The following is an 18,507-nucleotide window of genomic DNA, read 5'->3' on the forward strand; positions in this document are numbered from 1 at the left end:
TAGCCCTGTAGACCTCCAGATATTGTTGGGACTACAGTTCCCATCATGCTGCTTATTTGTCGTGCTGGCTGGGGCTGATGAGGGTTGGGAGGCAACATGTGGAGGGCCAAAGGTTCAGCATCCTTGCAATATAGGGGAGCTGGATGGATTAGTCACCTGGCTTTGTGTGTTTGCATGTGAGGTGTCCATGACTACAAAGGGAATTAGCTAGTGGGATGACTTGTAAAGCAGCCTAGTGAACCGATGATTCTCGACTAAAGTTATGCTCGCTGTGTTTGCAAAAGCCAGAGGATGCCGGTGATCCACAGGTGTCATTTAGCCTTGCTGCATAAATTTCTTGCCTTCTGGCTTTGGAGCAAACACTGTAAGGATTAAATGCAGCGAGAGCCAAAGCCTGAGCAACATTTATACCACACAGCCCTCGCCACCATTAACCTTTTAAAAGAGATCTAAAGGCAATAATCATATATCTTGCGGGCCTTATAAGAAAAAAGGATATTTCATCTCGAGGAAGGAGGCTCTGGCCAATGCTGGATGATCTCCTGCCCGAGCTGAAGTTTGCTTTGGTGTATTGCGTCCAAACAGAGGGGGTCAAAATTCTGCACTGGCATGACAGATGGGCTTGACAAGGCTGGAAGGAATCCTTCACTTCTTCATCAGGAGATGCTAGAAAACATGCTTTTAAAGCTCACTTCTGCACACAGTAAGCCTAAAGATATAGGACAATGCAATTGATTGATTTATTGATTTCCCATTCCAGCTACTGCTTATCACCATCCAGGATTGAGCATGTGCGTGCGCGCGCACACACACACACACACACACACCCTGTCCCTGCTAGCAAAAGATGTGTTACTTTACTCCTTAAGAACCATTATCATAAAAGGCTGGAAAAACAACAAGAACATGCCACTGACAATTAGCTCCGCAGAGCAGTTTCCCATTGATTTATAATGCTAAACATTTCAGCTTGATCAACCCTCTAGTTAAAAAGGAAAGCGGGTGCGGGGGGAGAGAGCCCTGTTTGCAAATTTTATTTTTTAATGAAACGGGCTTTGTGTCTCTCTACTCCTCCCTTTTTGAAAACAAAAAAACAAAAAAGGCGAAAAATGTTTGCCAACTTAAAGGATCCTTAAATATCCTTACCAATATTAGTTATAACCCACCTAGAAATGGCATTTGCATTTTTATAACCTTGTTACTTAAAAGTGAGAGAGGAGAGGGAGAGGCAGGGCGATAGCATTCTCTCTGGGCTTTAATCCCAGCCTGAGCTCTTTATGCTTGAGAGCCCCTTATGATGCTGTAACTAACCTCAAACCTGGAACAGCAGGAGGGCAACAAACCTCAGAATACAGCAATGTCATGCTTTACAGGCATACTCTCCGCAACAGCATGAATGAGGGGGGGACGGGACCGGTTGCCTAGGAAACACTCTGGTCTTAGTAATTATTACTGTAACTGTCTGCACACCCCACCTATAACAGAAATGAATAATAAATTATCATCACTGACTGGCAGCTTTCTGTTGTGGCTTCTGCTCGCCACTGCTACCTACTGGCATGCAAAATTAATTACAGACAAACAGCAGGGCTGTGATCCCAGGAAGCCAGAGATGCACACCCGAAAGGGAGATTCCCCACCCCACCCCTTTTGTTTGTGATGGAAATCAAACTGCGTATCTGCTGATGGACCAAATCAAGAAATGTGTGTGTGGGGGGGGATATACTCCCCAGCCCCCGTTTGTTTTGGTCGAAGCTGTGCCAGAAACTGGAGCCTGGAGCAAGGGCTAAAAGGAGCCTTGAAAGAGCAAGAAACCCACCCCACCCCAAATGCTGTGCCCCCTCTTTCTGGTTTATTTTAATTAGACTTGTGTAGCTTGCCAATGAGTTATGACCCAAAATTATTTCAGTTCAAGAAAACAGTTTTTAAAACAGGTTGCTGTCCATATGAAGACTGGTGGACAGAGAGCACCCTGTTTTCTCGTCGTTAAGAGCTTCCTTTGCAGCTTATTTATTAATTGCCTTTTACATCCTGCCTCTCCTCCAATGTTTTCAGGGACACACACATGCCCTGCCCTGCTCCATTTAACCTCACAACCATCGCACAACCAACAATCCTCACAGCTAGGCCCAGGGTTACCTAGTGAGCCCAATGACTGAGTATGAATTCAGCCCAGGATCTCCCTGATTCTAATCCGACTCTAACCGCTGCACCACACTGCCTCTCTATTTTCAGGTGTGCACTTCGTTCCAAATCTGACAATAATTTTGGGAGGAAGCTGTCAGAGAGAGAGAGGGAGGGAGAGAGATCGATCTGTGTCAGAACTATTGGGGTAGGGGAAGTTAACATATCCCCTCTATGTTATTTTCCTTTAAACAGATCACAGGGAATGCCTGAAGGCATATGAAGACACTACTTTGCTGAAGCTAAGTAGAGCTGGTCAGTGCCTTGGTGACAGAGACTTCTTAGGAGAGACATGTATGCTACCTTGGGTTCCATGATAAAAATCTTCTCTGCGTGCACACACTTCAAACTATTTGCCCCATTGGTGAAGGCTTGCATGTATAGACTCTGTTGCATCATCTAGAGCAGTGTTTCCCAAACTTGGGTCTCCAGCTGTTGTTGGACTACAACTCCCATAATCCATAGCTAGTAACACGAGTGGTCAGGGATGATGGGGATCGTAGTCCGAAAACAGCTGGAGACCCAAGTTTGGGGAACACTGCTCTAGAGTTTGGTGCTTATAATATAGATGGAATTCAGAATTGCTGACAGTCACATTTGTAGCCCACCTTTCCACCCAAAAGTTCAAGGTGATGTACATACATGGTTCTCCCCTTCCAATTTTACCCTCAGAAGAACCCAATGAGGTAGGTTAAGATGAATGATAGTGACTGGCCCAGGATCATCCCATGAGCTTCTCACACAGGTTGGGGATTTGAACCCTGGTCTCCCAGGCCCCCGTCCAGAACTCTTTAACTACTACACCATACTGACTCTCCTTGTTTATACAGACACACTTGGGGCTGGGCTTCTCTTTGGCTCCCACTGGGCTTTGCTGTAATTCGACACGGTCTCCAGTTATCCGAATTTGCTATCTTCTCCTCACCATCTTCTCTATACCTGTGTCATTGTAACCCTACATAAAGAGGACTCTTGTATATTTGATTATCTGTGTATTTGGATAAATGCACATCTTAACCTTCATAAAAAAAAATGCTGGTTAATATTATAGAATCCATCCAGCATGAAATTGCTATAAATAAAACCCTGTCCAGTAGTTTTGATCAATTAAACTCCATAATTAACAAAGATACTCCATTCATCTTAGATTGTCTAATTTGCAGTAGAGTATTAAAGGACTTCTACTGGAAGATGAGTTTGTTTAGAAATTAGAACACACTTGGTGATGCTCTGGATTTGATTTAAAAGACACAGTGGGGAGTTGGCAAAATTCACATACCATGGGGTTAATGTGGGTTAGAACGGAGCTATTTGTAATACAAAAATATTGCATACCAAACACACACACAGATTCCTTTTAATCCAAGCTCATATTTTGAAACATAAATCACTGTGTTAAAATGAACAGCTGGAACAGCTGTACAAATCTCTCTCAGAAAGGCACGGAAATATGTTCGCTAGTCTTCTCTCTTTAAAAGATGGATTTGAAAGATGGCAGTGTGACTAGTCCTCAAAAAAAAAAAAAAGGCAGGGGCGGGGAATGCAACTCATTTGCACACCTGAATGCCATCACATTGATGGAATAAAGCCACAGAACAGACCAATGGATCAGCTAATCCAACCTTCAAACTTGAAGCTTGTCCTTTCTACACGGAGAATATTCCCAAAGAATATCCCATTACCTTCTCCTGAAAGCCTCCCAAGAAAATAAATTCCACAACTTCCCTAAAAAGCTTGTGTTCAACTAATGAATGGGATTATACTGCTCTAAGTCCATGTTGCCTTTTTGATGCCAGGACATCACAACATTAGGGGCCTTTAATTATGCACTCCCTCCCCACCCCCACTTTAACTTCTCTGCATATTATTTTCACAACACAGAGGCCACTTCAAAAAGCAGTGTCCAGTTCAAATAACTATGTGGCTATTTTCCTTCCCTGCCAATTCCGTAGTACTCATATGTTGATAAAAGTGCCGTGGGTGCCAGCACAAAATGGCTGTCATGGGCAGCGAAAAGAGAAGCAACAGTTTGACAGGCAAGTATCTGCTACAAGTTTTACATGGCTGAAATGAAGCCTAGTATACAAAAGGTTGCGTCTCTTGCTGGGATCCATCCACTTTTGGTCCCCCCGCCCCAAATATTGTTGTCGGGGAGGTAATGTTCCTCTGGCCCCTCTCAAAAAGAGGGAATTTCCTACCCCTGACTTAGTGGGAAGAACTACTGCTCATGCATGGTAGAGCACGCCATTATTCAATGCACTCCCCTTCTCACTTGAGACTCTTTTCCATGAAAAACAGCTCCAGGGGGTTGAGGAAGAGTATGGGAGAAATCTATATTTAGTCACAGCCTTAAAATAGAATGTGGGTGGAGGCAACAGGTGATTAGGCTTTATTGGGTGCTATGCAGGTTAGGAGTTGCACCTAGGACTTTTGTGGTGAAGAATTATACAATGGTTGGCTCCCCAGCTTTTTCTTTTTTAAATATAAAATCCAGTTTTTACCCAGTTGTCTCCAACTTTAGGCAAAACACACAGGTTCCCTTGTAGGTAAAAAAAGGAAAAAAGGAAAGAAATAGAGACACTAGCCAGTTTTTATATTCACAGATCTAGAGGTTACTTGTAGGTGCTAAACTAGGTTAAAGCACAGACACAACAGAAGCCAAATTGGGTAGCTTTGCCTAATAGTTGGAAGAAACGTACCCTCAACAGGAGGGCACCCACAGCAATTCTCTAGTTAGGTTTACCCAAAAGGCAATCTTTTCCATTTTATTTTTTGACATTACTATGCATCCTAGCACCCAGGCACTTGATGGTTGAGTGACACTGTTCCTGGCAACCCCCAGATCCATGTTTTTAGAGCATTTTTCTTTCAACTAAAGTTTTATAATTGATGTATGTGCAGCCCTAGTTTCCTTCAGGAGGAAGGTGGTATACACACTGAAAATCATAAAGCAGTATAAAATATTAAGAATACAAAAAATATAGCTACAAATACTTATTTTGCAATACCAAGGATTTCTGAGCGTAGGGAAGAGTTAGGCCTTGTGCCAAAGTTCAGTGTCATTCGAAGACCAAACTATCTTTATTTCCTAAGTGTGCTACTGAAAGTATTTCAGTGTCGTGATTCTTCCATCCTGCTCATACATAGAGAAAAACTGTATCAGTTCCTCGTATCACAGATTTTGATTCCTATCAAGGGGTTTAAGGTTGCTCATTTTTGTTGTTGTTGCCCCTGGTTACACCTACTATTAGCAGCTCCTTTTGGATAAATAAAAGCAGAACAACACGTTAACACCTGATACACTGCTCCTACAGTCATGTCACTTCAGACTGTGGGTGGGGGTTGCGTGTTTTAATGCCCCCACCATGTTTTAAAACAACATCAACCACCCAACAAACTGTGCACCTAGAAAGGTAGCATGTGAGGGAGAAAGAAGAAGAAGAATTTGGATTTGATATCCCGCTTTATCACTACCTGAAGGAGTCTCAAAGCGGCTAACATTCTCTTTTCCCATCCTCCCCCACAACAAACACTCTATGAGGTGAGTGGGGCTGAGAGACTTCAGAGAAGTGTGACTAGCCCAAGGTCAACCAGCAGCTGCATGTGGAGGAGCGGAGACACGAACCCAGTTCCCCAGATTACGAGACTACCGCTCTTAACCACTACACTAGAGCCCTTTCCCCTTATGTTAGCTTTCTACAGACAGGAAATACCTGCTGCGAGGGAGCAAGGCAATCACACAACCCCTATCTGCCGTACAGTCCTAAGAGGGCTGGTGCCTCTGAAAAGGTAACTTTCCTTCAAAGATAATGCCGATCACGAACAGCCCATGAAGCTGGTACCCACTGCCTGGGACCCTGGAAAAAGTGGAGGCAGCAATCTAGGGCAGAGAAGGGAGGGACAGCAGGGGCAAGAAGGAGCACATCCACGTTATACTATTTGAAACAAGGGTGGAATGTTTGTGCCCTTTAGCTTAATTTCCTGTGAGTGGCCTTCCCCCAAGTTGGCTGGTATCCCTTTATTGCTGGTACCTGACTGTAAGATGATCAGGCCAATGGCCCACCTAGCCAAGCATCCTGTTCTCACAGTAGTCAACCACATGACCCAATGGGAAACCCACAAGCAGGACCCAAGCACAAGAGCACTCTCCCCATCTGTGGTTTCCAGAAACTGGCATTCAGAAGCATTGCAGCCTCTGACCGCAGAGGCAGAGCAATTCATCATAGCTAGTGTCCATCGAACATCCACAATGAGACTGTCCAGGGCTAGAGATTGCCAACCATGGAAAGCAGCAGGGTCGGGGGGGGGGGAATCCATGGACCCAGATAAAGGCAGCTGGAGGGAAGAGGAAAAGGATGCACACACAGCAACTGTACTCCAGGCAAGCCAATGGGATTTACAGCATGTAAGCATAGTTAAGATTGGGGCCCATTTTCTCTAATTAACCAGCTCTGGTAGATTAGATTAGATCTTCAACCCCTTTGTTATTTAAAATACATATTCATAGCACTATATTTTATAGATGCACTGTTCTGGTTACAAAATAGCTCCTACTTTTCTAGGACATAATTTCATTTTGTTTAGCCAAGAATTCATTAAGGAAGCTATAAATAACCTCCTTTAAATATTTAGCCGTGAATAGAGGGTGGACTGGCATTGATGGCTTATTTTAGTACTAACGCAATATGCTTTAGAGCCATAAAATCTACATTTCAGCATGTATCAAGCTAATGATTAACACCTTCAATGAGGTTTGTGATATCCAATTATAGTGTGTGTATTTGCAAGCTTAGGTCCCAAAGAACACCCCCTCTCTCACACACCAAACTTTCCAGTTTGAGAGGAGACACCAATATTCCGGAATAGCATTGTATGGCTTCTGCCCCTACTCTGGCCAGCTGGCCACACAAAAATCACATAGTAGTCAATGTAAAAATATGTGAATTACAAACAGTGCAGGATTTCCCTCCTCTGACCTGATAGACTGATACTAGGATTGTGAATGGCTCTTTTTCATTGTATTATCCTGCCCACACAGTGAGATCTGCTTCAGAGATCCTGCTTGCATTTCTGCCAGTACGGTCTATTAGGTTGGTGAGCAAAAAAAAAAACCACGCCAGGGCCTTTTTAGGGGTTGCCCTGCTGTTACAGAACCTTTTGATTGGATTATATGCTTGTTTCCCTGCCTTACAGACTTTCAAGTGAGCCTCAAAGACTTATTCTTTAAAATGCTGTCTTTCCCTGAGAGTTTAACTGACTTATGATGAGATCAGAGTGGCTTTCTCATAGTAAAGTATATCATCTTGATTTATCTATCTGCCATTTATGTGTGCTGCTTTGGGAAGAAATGCCCCTAAAAGGAAGCCTGCAAATATTTTACATAAATAAATAAGAAATAAAAGGACAAACTCATGACATCTGTACGCAGCCTTTCTTCCAAAGAGCTCTGAGAGCTATTTTGCCTTACCAACAACCCTCTAAAGTTGGTTTGGTTGAGGGAGACCAGGGCTGTGTACAGGTTGCCATTTACTCTGCATCTAGTGTGCTCTCATCTCTATTTGGGGAAATGGAGTACCGTATTTTCCGGCGTATAAGACGACTGGGCGTATAAGACGACCCCCATCTTTTCCAGTTAAAATATAGCGTTTGAGATATACTCAACCGCAGATTCTCCACCCGGGGTATAAGACGACCCCCGACTTTTGAGAAGATTTTCCTGGATTAAAAAGTAGTCTTATACGCCAGAATATACAGTATACATGCTAGCTATAATCCATGTCTATCTTACAGTTTCTTATGGAATACTGCATTTTGATGCATTTCCCCCCAAACCAACTTCAATCTGAACTGAGAAATACTGACCAATTAGTCTGTCCGTAGCCTCTATCCCGTCCCCAAAAGATGTAATGGCAATTTGAACTCGTTCTCTAAATCCCACCCCAACACTCCAACCCGGGGTAGTCAACCTTTTTATACCTACTGCCCACTAATGAACCTTTCTTGATGGTAAAATTTCCTTACCACCCACCAGTGCTCAATGGAAAGATTCAGCTTGTGCCGTAGAACCCCCTACTGCCTACCTAGAATCCTGAAACACCCACTAGTGGGCAGTAGGGACCAGGTTGACAACCCCTGCTCTAGACATTAAACCACACCAACTGCCCGGTAAGATTTGCAGATGGTTCCTTGCTTTAAAGACTTGCCCCTTATCCTATACAACATAATGGGTATTCCATACTTTACATAGAACGTAATGGCCACCAGTTCAGATTGATTTTGACATATGAACAGATTGAATTCCAATCTAACTCACCAGTCCTCAAGCCTTCCATGTCTGGCTGAGTTCTGTAACTAACAGACAAGAAGAAGCCTTCTTAGTTGTCAGGCTCCCCTCTGAGAACCAGAAGCACCCTGCTTTACAAATACAACAGAACACTCAACTTTTGCTGCACTGTAAAGGTTGTTTAGTACATAAGCAAGTTGGAGCAAATGACTGAGGTATTGGCTGCTGAAGACGTTTTACCACCTGACGCAGAGCAACAAATGGTGTGTGTCCCTCTCCCAATGGTCATGGAACTTGGTACTCAAGGCCAGTCATGCTACTTTGTCACCTGAGGCAAGCTCCTCTCCAATAATAAAATACAACTAAAAAAAAAAAAAAAACAGGAGAGCTAAACAGTTTGCTGCTGTTTCATGACACCCAGTATCAGCTGCTTGAAACAGTAACCCCACTCTGCCCAATGGTAGGGCTGGTCCAGGGTCATTTAGAGCAGTGTTTTTCAACCTTTTTTGGGCAAAGGCACACTTGTTTCATGAAAAAAATCACGAGGCACACCACCATTAGAAAATGTTAAAAAAATTAACTCTGTGCCTATATTGACTATATATAAAGTAATTTTTCAATTTTTCCCACGGCACACCAGGCAACATCTCGCGGCACACTAGTGTGCCACGGAACAGTGGTTGAAAAACACTGATTTAGAGCACAGGAAATTGCCTTGTGTCAGGTCAGACCAAACTATTTCTCCATCTTATTCTGACTAGCTGCATGCAGCATTCCAGGTTCTTGGGCAAAGGTGTTTCTCACCACCTAATCCATTTAGGTGAAAATGCCAGGGATTGGACCTGGGATCTTCTGCACGAAAAGTGTGCTCGACCACTGAGCTACAGCGATTCCCTTTGCCTACCTTGACTAAATTCCTGGAAGTCGATTTCCCCTTCTCTAAAGACAAAGGTCCAGGGCATCTCTTGTGGGCTGGGGCCACAATGGAAGCTGCTTCTGCTCAACACTTGCTCAGTATTAGCTTCGCAAAGAGAACGTGGGAACAAGTGTAACATGGAAAAGTGAACCAAGCTGAAAGGGGGGAATGATAATTTGCTATTTTGCTTTCATTTGTTTATTTACTGGACTCATAGTTAGGCCCCAGCTGTCATGGCAACTAACACTACACAAATTATTACTCCCACCAGTTTACCTACACTGTTGCTCCTGCAAGACATACTGTATAGGCCTTGGTTTTGAAAGCTGAGAGGGAAATCCTCTTGTGGACCTGATCTGGTTGCTTCCCAGTTCATGACAGAACTGAAGCAGGTGGTCTTGTACGGATATTGCAGCCGGCTCATTGATTTGTGCTTGGATGGCAATAGGGAACAAAGTGGACTAAAATCCTGCAACCTGACCTAGTGCCATTTGCTGGAGGAATGGCCTGATAGACTGCTTCCTTTTGATTACATGTCCATGCTGTGTCTTGTATTCAAGTTGCAAACTCTGAACAATAACGGCACAGGGTCGATTGCTTCCTGGAACAGCCCACGACAACAGAATCACATTTTTGAAAGCACAATGGAAGGGGAAGATCTCTTTGGGGCTAAACCTCCTTTAGTTTAGGGTTAAGCTCTTCTCCCCATGAGCACGTAATTTCCATTGACGTTAATAGGTGTTTCATACACAAAGAAAAGAAAAGAGAGTAAAGGGCTCTGTATTGGAAAGGTCAGAGAACATGCTCAAGGAATTTGGAACTGAGAAAATGTTTCAACTCCACTGTAGATAATAACCCAAAGGAGAATACTTTCAACATTTCAGTTTTTTTCTTTTTCTTTTACTTGAAAAGTGTAATTTTACAAAATACCATTTTTTTCCATCAAAGAAACATCCCTGCAAAGTACGCAAACACAGCGTTCTGTTTCATAGAGTTTATACAAGTTATCAGAGGTTTTATGCTAGTAGGAAAGAAATGATTCGTCAGCACAGACACCTAAAAGCAAACCCTACAAAACAAAGGGGGATATGAGCAAGTCTTAAACGCTAAAGCAAGTCATGAAATATAATTGTTGGCTCTATTTGAAAGTTGCAAAGTTTCTTTCAAACGACCCATATGGTATGTAGAACATCACATCTGGTACAAAACTGCCTGTATTTAGGTTTAAACACACACATACACACACACAGCCTTATGAAGATTATTCTTTTGAAAATTATTCCAAGTGCTGTTATCGTAAGGCAAACATATACAAAGGTGCTGACTGCATACAGGGATATTAAGAAAATAAGAAGAATTTTGAAGTGTTTTTTCACCGATTTTTTTTTTTTTTTAGAAATATCATCAACAGAGGTCTAAACATGAACAGTATCAAATCAACGCAGCCTGCCGTTTTAAACTTCCATTGTCGAAGCAGAAACTAGGTTTTCTGTTGCATTCTGGCAGCTTTGAATTTTGAAACCCTCTTTGTAGTTTCTTCTGAAGCTTCAGAAAGAACTTCCTCAGATTTTCGCTCCAGAATGGTAGGCAGGGCAGGGTGAGCGATTACTGGGTGTGGTGCTGAAGCAGGAGACAAAGGCTCCTTCTCGACAACAGTCCCCGAGAAAGCCTACAAGGAAAGGAAACCTTGAAAATAAGCTTCTAGGTTACAAAGTGTATTACCATCACTCTCTCTTTTAGTCAAAAATATAGAAAAAAAACTCCACAAAACCAACAGCAACTCCCTGCAAAAGAAAACTGTAATCAGTCTAGCTTCCTCAAAAGAAAACCAGAAGGAGTGCTAGTGTCCTAAGGAGAGATATTCATACCGCTATGTAAGTTTTGGAGTAAGAAAAAAATGGTCTTCTTTGTGACATACCGGTATCTTCAAGAACATAAAAACAGAAGATGCAATAGTAAATTTCAGCTCTGCAACTGATACAACTTTGCAGATTTGGGGCCTGTCAATATTTCAATCATATTGCACTTTCAAGGTTTCATATTGTTCCTCCTTTAACTGCCTCAAGCTGACACCTGGTGTACGAACTACAAACTATTTTGCGTACATGTTTTCCCCCTGTCAACATCATCACAACAGTTAAGTAAGATTTTATAGGAAGTGGCAGACAAGCTCAATATATTTTTAAATGCAGGAAGACTGCTAGGTACATTGGGGAACTGTCCTTTTGCGGACTGCCTTGTGTTAACTTATCTGGAGACATCTGGCTGTCTGCTCCAGGAAAGGGGTCCCTGGATCAGCTGGTAATTTTAGCCTGATCCAGCATGGTTCTTCATATAGTAGGCAAAATGTGAACAAAATGCTAAATCACAGATTTTCATTGGTTACTCATAGGGAGCAAGGCCTAATCTAAACTCCCTCTTTTCCCATCACGATTATGTGCCTCTCCCAATGAGAGCTACTGAAAAAGTCTGTGTGCCTCCACTCCTTGTGCTGCTATTAGAGGTGGGTGTCCTCTGAGCAACTTACCCTGCTGCCAGAGTACCCCTTTTTTCCTGGCCCCTTTGATCCATTTGCCCTCGAGAACAAGGCAAGAGAGAGTGCAGAACTCTCTAGTTTCTTTCTAGCTGAGGAGGAAATCTCAACTAAATCCTAAGAAATTGTACTTCCACTGAAATGGTGGCGGTTACTTCCCAGTAAATGCATCTAGGATGGAAGTGCCAAGGTTCACAAGAGAGTGTTTTATAAATGGTTTACCTGACTTAGGAAAGAGAATTGACAGAGTCACCTGTGCTCTAATCATACTGACATGGGGAAAAGGCTGTCTTTGTGAAATGCCCCCGGCATGCCTTAGTCAGAAAGAGAATAGTGTGCCTGTAGAGGAAGGAATGCACATTTCTGTTGTTCTGCCCAAGGAATAAGCTGGTGACAGCTAAAGACAATTTGCGAAAAATGAAATCAACATTAATAAGGTTTCTAATTTGTCCTGTTTTCTCCTAAAAGAAACAATAAATGAAAGAACCCTCTCTCTGTACCTCATACAATCCTGATAATGGCGATGGTTTTTTTGAAAGATGCTCCCGCTCCCCCTCTTCTTCCTCCACTAAGATTCCTTCGCTGTTATCACTGTAGGTACTTTCATCATAGCTCACACTCCTCAGAATTCCTCGTCTGTCATCAAACTCAGCAGTGCTGCTCTCACTGGTATCACTACAAACACTGTTCTCACGGCTTCGAGACTTCAAAATTGATTTACGAGGGACATACTCTCCATTCACAACATCAACAAAGAGTCTGCAAAAGGAAAATGTTAGCTTTAATAAACTATGTTGGGGGGGGGGCAGAGAACCACATGACAAATTCACAATAATTTCACTGTCTTTGGTACAAATTAATTATGACTTTGCCTAGTCAACTTTCTCACTGAACTGTTGTAAAAGACGCAAGGTAGGTGGATTACGTTCAGCAACGCAACTGTTACCGTGCCACTTTTGAGCGGCTACCTATCACATTTCTTCACAAGTGAACATCCTTATTAGAGCTTTACAAAGACTTGTATTTTGCAAAATGAAACTGGACACCACCTGAAGGAACCTTTTTATAAAGTGACAGTTTTTGCTTTTAATAACCAGATTTGACTTCAAATTGTCAAGTTCAAGAGAATATAATGTGTGGTTATTTAAGTGAAAGAAGCTCTGAAAAACTTGTGAGCTTCACAGGTTTGGCAGAGGGTGGAGTGAGATAAGAGAGACAGAGAGAGATCATGGGTCCACCTGGTTCTGTATTGTCTATATTCTTGCTAGCAGTCTCTCTTCAATGTCTCAAGAGGTTTTTCCAAGCATCATCTACCTCCAACCCTTAATGCAGCCTTTCCCAACATGATGCCCTCCAGATCTTATTGGACTACAATGCCCATTAGCCCCAGCCAGCATACTCAATGGTCAGGGATGATGGCAATTGTAATCCAGCAACATCTGTCAGGAATCTGTTTGAAGAAGGCCGCTTTAACAGGAGATACTGAATACTGAACCTGGAACTTGTGGCATGCAAAGCATAAGCTGTTGAAAAGTCATGGGATGTTTTCTCAGTAGCTTTGCCATGGGTATAATCAGTTGCCAATAAAGTAAATGGCTTTAGAAGAGTAAGGAACATGCCACCCCAAAGTGGTTTGGAAATTTTTCAGCTCTGAGAATTTCTGCATTAATACACTCATAGACAGATGTTTAGTCTTTATATGAAGTGATATGAAAACAATATGAAAACATTAATAGCAGTAGCAATTAACAACAATATGAAAACATTAATAGCAATATCTGCTAAATGCCCTAAGTAGGTATAGCAGCAAAATAAAACACAAATTGATTGTTTTTGCAATTTTCATAATGGCCAAACCATTTTTAAGGAACCATTTAACTGAATAATTGAATAATTGTCAAATATGAATAATACAGAATAAGTGAGATATTCCTACCAGGTGCAATTTGGCATACAAAAGGTTCAGGAATACATTATATAATTTATATTAATTACATGGAATTAAATAGGATTAATTATTAGCTGTGGCCCTCTGGCTCTTGGTAGATTACCAACTGTTCTAGAGCTATACTATGCAGAATGAATCACACCCCACGAAACTGTTCTTGCTACAGGTGCCATACCGATAAATGTCTGCTGGTGTTTTGATGCTGGGCAGTTCTGTAGCTGAGTGCCCATTGCCATTGCTATTCTTTCGCTTACGTTTTGCCTCTTCTTTCTTCTCACTGAATTTCAAAGTAGTATTTTTTCCTGTGTTTATTCGTACCTGAGGTAGAAATAAACATTAGTCATGAATAATCAGGCTTTAATCAAGCAAAGACAGCAAAATATCATTCTTTAATCAGCTGAACAAACAAAATATTAAGGTCCATGGCACCCCTGTATATAGGGGTGGTTTTGGCTGCAATGCAAAACTGTGGTTTGGTGTTGCCTGCATAAGCCTTAGGCTTGTTTGCTCCCACCCATCCACTCTTCTTTGGCATAGCTGTGAGAGGTTAGAAGCTTCTGATTCTGTTTTCAGCTAACTGTGGTTTGTTATGTGTGAACCCAGAAGTGTGGTTAGTCTTTTGGTTAACCACAATTGGTGGCGGGTAACTTCAAACAAGCCAATTTCAAACCATTGTTTCTGAAGCTGGCTTGTTTAAACTAACCATAGTTACGTTTAACCACACTTCTGGGTTTGGATGAAACAGCAGGCTGTAGTACACCACAAGATAGTAAAATCTAGATGCACCCTTGGTTTAAGGTGACCTGAGATGCACCGCTAGCCAGAAGGAAATCCACCATGACAGTGAAAAATCTAAATAAATTTCAAAACATTAATTTTATTCAGGGCTATAACCTAAACCAAATTTAAACAAAATTGTTGTTCATCAGCTATGAGAGAAGGCAGCAAAGGTTTAACTCTTCTTCTCAGTCAGAAGGCTGGGGCAGAAAACCTGATGTCCTAACAGGCGAGGCAACTCTTCTCATTTCACTTTCTGCCTCCAATTTAAATCTGGGAACAAAGCCAGCCTTTTAAAGAACAGCTCCAATATACCTTCCCCATCTCTCCTTAATTATCATATATGGAGTAGGAAGGAAACATTAGATAAGAGGAAACCTCCTCAGCACTGATCTGTTCTCATCTCAGCAATATGGTAGGAAGAAAGGAGAGTGTCCAGGCTTCTTGGGAGATACCAATGCAAATCTGCAGAGTTTTAGAAAAGAGTTGCAGCACCGAGGTTTTTCTTGGGCATGGGGATAGCCTTTGAGTGATGGGATCTTGCCTCCACCAACACTGAGGGCAAACTGTTCTATCCTGAACCCTTTCTGTGGATAAGTTAGTCAATGGAATGGCTGCTTCCCTGGCTAAAGTCTCCAAAGAAAAGGTGGAGTAATGGGATTTCTTCAGTCTTTTAGCTCACCCTGGAGTTTACATTCTAGATGCCAAAGCATAAGAAAATGCAATAAACAGCATTCCCATCACACTCCATCAACATCCAATCGTACCAGGTCCTAGGTGTACCTAGGTGTCCTTCTGACTACTCTTTCCAATGACCTGAACATGGTAGGGATCCTCTTCAGATAGAAAGCAAAGTTTGCCTTATCTTTTAAATGAAGAGACATAATCCCATTTCTTGCCCTAAAGCCTACTGAACAGAAAGGACATTCCTGGTTAAGTCCATTTCCCATTTTACATAAAGCCAACAAGATTTTAAGCAGTTTTGGGTAGCATGTAGATTTTAATACCATATTCTTTTTACATGTGATCTTTTTAAGTTTGAAGGCAAAGAGTTTAGATTAGAAATACAAAAGCCCCCTTTTTACCTAATCATTTCATGAGAATACGACATTAGTTAGAACCCTAAATAAGCCTGGTTTCTCCACATGTACAAGTAGCAGCGTATTACGCAAGAAAAGCATTACAAACTTATAGTTCAACAATCTCCATAATATGAATTCAACAATCCTTGCAATACAAACCCTTTTAGGTTCCACAGTATGAGAGAAATATATTGTCGGTACGGCATGCTCAGCAATGGCTAAATCATCCTCATCATCACTGCAATAATGATTTGGGCCATTAAGCTGATCTCTGAACACTTCTGAGTTGGTTACTTTTTTCTGGAAGTTGCCCTGAGTATTAGGTTCTTTCCCCCTATCGGCCAAATTCACATCTGTCTTTTTTTCTTCTCTCTCTTCTTCAGAGGAGGAAGTGTCTTCTCCATTTGCCTCAACAGCATCAGAGATCCTAGAGTGGGGATGGGGAAGGATAAAATTCAGTTCCAGTTAAAAGCCATAAAATAAGCATTTAGCTGATGGTTGCCTATTTTTAGGGCTTTCCCTTCTTTTGCAAGATATGGACAACTATCTTAAGAAAATAAGAGCAGCATGCAACAAATAACACCAGAGTACCCATGCACCAGAGGCACACTTGGTTTGTACTGGAAACTGGACTTTTAGTGTTGCAGCACTGATCCTCTATAATCAGTTACAAGCTGTAATTTGACAAGTAGTAGTTTGTTACTTATGCAGCTACTACTTTTTTTGTTTTGTTTAAGATAGTGTTCCCTGAAGCATGACTGAGTCTTTTTATGGAATATTAACTGTTAATGGTTTTATTGTTTTAGACTTTCTATGTTTTGTATTATCTCTCATTTTATCTTATTATACACTGCTTCAGTAGGTTCTGGCTGTGAAACGGTTTATAAATCTGCAAAATAGAGCAAATAAACAAATAATAGCCCAGCTTCCTGTTTACCATGTTGGCCAACCAGATGCCTCTGAGAAAGTCACAAGCAGTACATGGAGGCAACAGTTCTCTCTTGTTGCTCCCCTGCTTACTCTACTAAAACGAAGAGGCTACATACAGCCATCCTGACTAGCAGCCACTAACAGACTTGTTATGTTTTCTAATAGTATGCTCTGCTGCTGTGGTGAACAATGGGAATGTACATGCCATTATTTCCAATGTCACCAATTGTTCCTATTTACCAAGAAACCACCCCAAACTCCCAAGTATGTTAATGTTAAGTAAAATTATAAATGTTAAGTAAAATTACTGAAGGTTTTTTAAAAGTTTGCCCCCCCAAACCTACCTACTCCACAGATATTTTGACACTTTTTGCTCGCCAGTTTCTTCTTATTACTGTACTTTCTAATACAAGTTAAATTCAGCTACCTGGTGGTTCTGAAACTTTGGCTGCTGCGTGATCCAATCTCATCCTCAAGACTCCTCTCAACTCTTTTATGACACAGTGCTTTGAATTTATTCAACTGTACTTTAAGTACAACTAAGCAAATGTTGTTTTCTTTTAGAAAGATGTTGAAAACTCAAGCCTGGAATTCCAGTATGGTCAAAGGCTCTACTTGCACTACTATGTTATAACAGTTTACTTCCCCTGATCGGTCATTCCTCTCTCCCTATAAAGAAACATGGGAATTGTTGTTTGGTGAGAAACTTTAGGAGTGACCATGGCTCAGTGGCAGAGTATACACTTTGCACACAGAAGGTCCCTGGTTAAATCCTTAGCAACTCCATTTAAAAGGATTTAGTAGCAAGAGATGGGAGAGAATTCCATATGACCCCCTGGAGAGGCATTTTCAATCTGAGTAGACAATTCTGTGGTAACTGGATACATAATGTGACCTGGTATAACAGAGCTTCCTATATTCTCTATGTTCTCAGTGTCCTCCACTTCACAAAATTACAAATCCCACGGTTGCCTCGGCGGAATGAATTACTGTAAAACTAATTTAAGTCTATGGTGAAAATATGTGTCAGCCAGAAGTGTTAGCCAGAAGATTCCGCACTTACTACTTAACTGATTACATTCTGCTGTCATTAAAATTGGGGTGGGGGAGGAGGAAGTAAAGGGGGTGAAGAAAAAGTTTAATGCCCAACACTTTTGGGATTTCTTGGGAACTTCATTTGGGTGCTCCAAATACTGACATTCAATCTCTTGTTATATTGTCTCTACTCTCCTTCTGCCGTAGCAGGAAAGTGGAGACAGAAAAACATTGCACGTTTTTCTCCTGCCACTTTGCTACCTGCTCCCCCCTTCCCCATTTTTCCTGGGATTTCCCTTTTTTTGCTATCAAAGTGACTAAAACATGCAAATATATATTTCTGTTTATGCACATCAGTACCCAAGCCAATTCTACTGTATTTCCTGGTCAATTTGTTTTTATTTAAGCAGCATCCTCATCCTGTAACAAAGGAAGATTACAGAAGTTCATGTTTTCCAGATGAAGAAAAGAACTTTGAAACTTTCTACTTGCTGTGACTGGAAATGGAAAATGTTGCAGATGCAGAAAGTAAATGAGACTGTGGGTATAATAATCACAGAATGTCAGATATGCAAAATGCAACACTGCATATGGGATTGCAATGCACTATAAATTTGGGTCAGGCTTTGTTCACCAAAAAGGGAAGACCAGGGAGAGTGTTTCTAAGTGCTAAGCAGAATTCTGTAGCCAGTCCTAGACTCAGAGAGAATTTCAATGCATGAGATAGTTTTCAAAATATGCAAGTTTGACAACAATGGAAACACAAATCACCAACGTCTTTCCCTGTCTGAGAACCCAGACTTGATTAAGAGGAAAAGT

General features: G+C 41.6%; 1 protein-coding gene across 3 annotated transcripts in view; it reads right to left on the reverse strand.

Moving 5' to 3' along the window:
• Positions 1–10,253: 10,253 nt before the first annotated feature.
• Positions 10,254–18,507, reverse strand: part of URI1 (URI1 prefoldin like chaperone) — a 43,753-nt gene continuing 35,499 nt past the window's right edge. For all 3 annotated transcript variants that reach the window (XM_033156689.1, XM_033156687.1, XM_033156688.1), the window contains 4 exons: positions 15,883–16,150; positions 14,040–14,182; positions 12,417–12,675; positions 10,254–11,052 (listed from right to left, as the gene is read on the reverse strand). In XM_033156689.1, coding sequence (XP_033012580.1) covers positions 10,864–11,052; positions 12,417–12,675; positions 14,040–14,182; positions 15,883–16,150 — 859 coding nt within the window. In that variant the 3' untranslated portion in view covers positions 10,254–10,863. The remainder of the gene's footprint in view (positions 11,053–12,416; positions 12,676–14,039; positions 14,183–15,882; positions 16,151–18,507) is intronic.

This window comes from Lacerta agilis, chromosome 8, assembly GCF_009819535.1.
Source record: "Lacerta agilis isolate rLacAgi1 chromosome 8, rLacAgi1.pri, whole genome shotgun sequence".
Classification (NCBI taxonomy): domain Eukaryota; kingdom Metazoa; phylum Chordata; class Lepidosauria; order Squamata; family Lacertidae; genus Lacerta; species Lacerta agilis.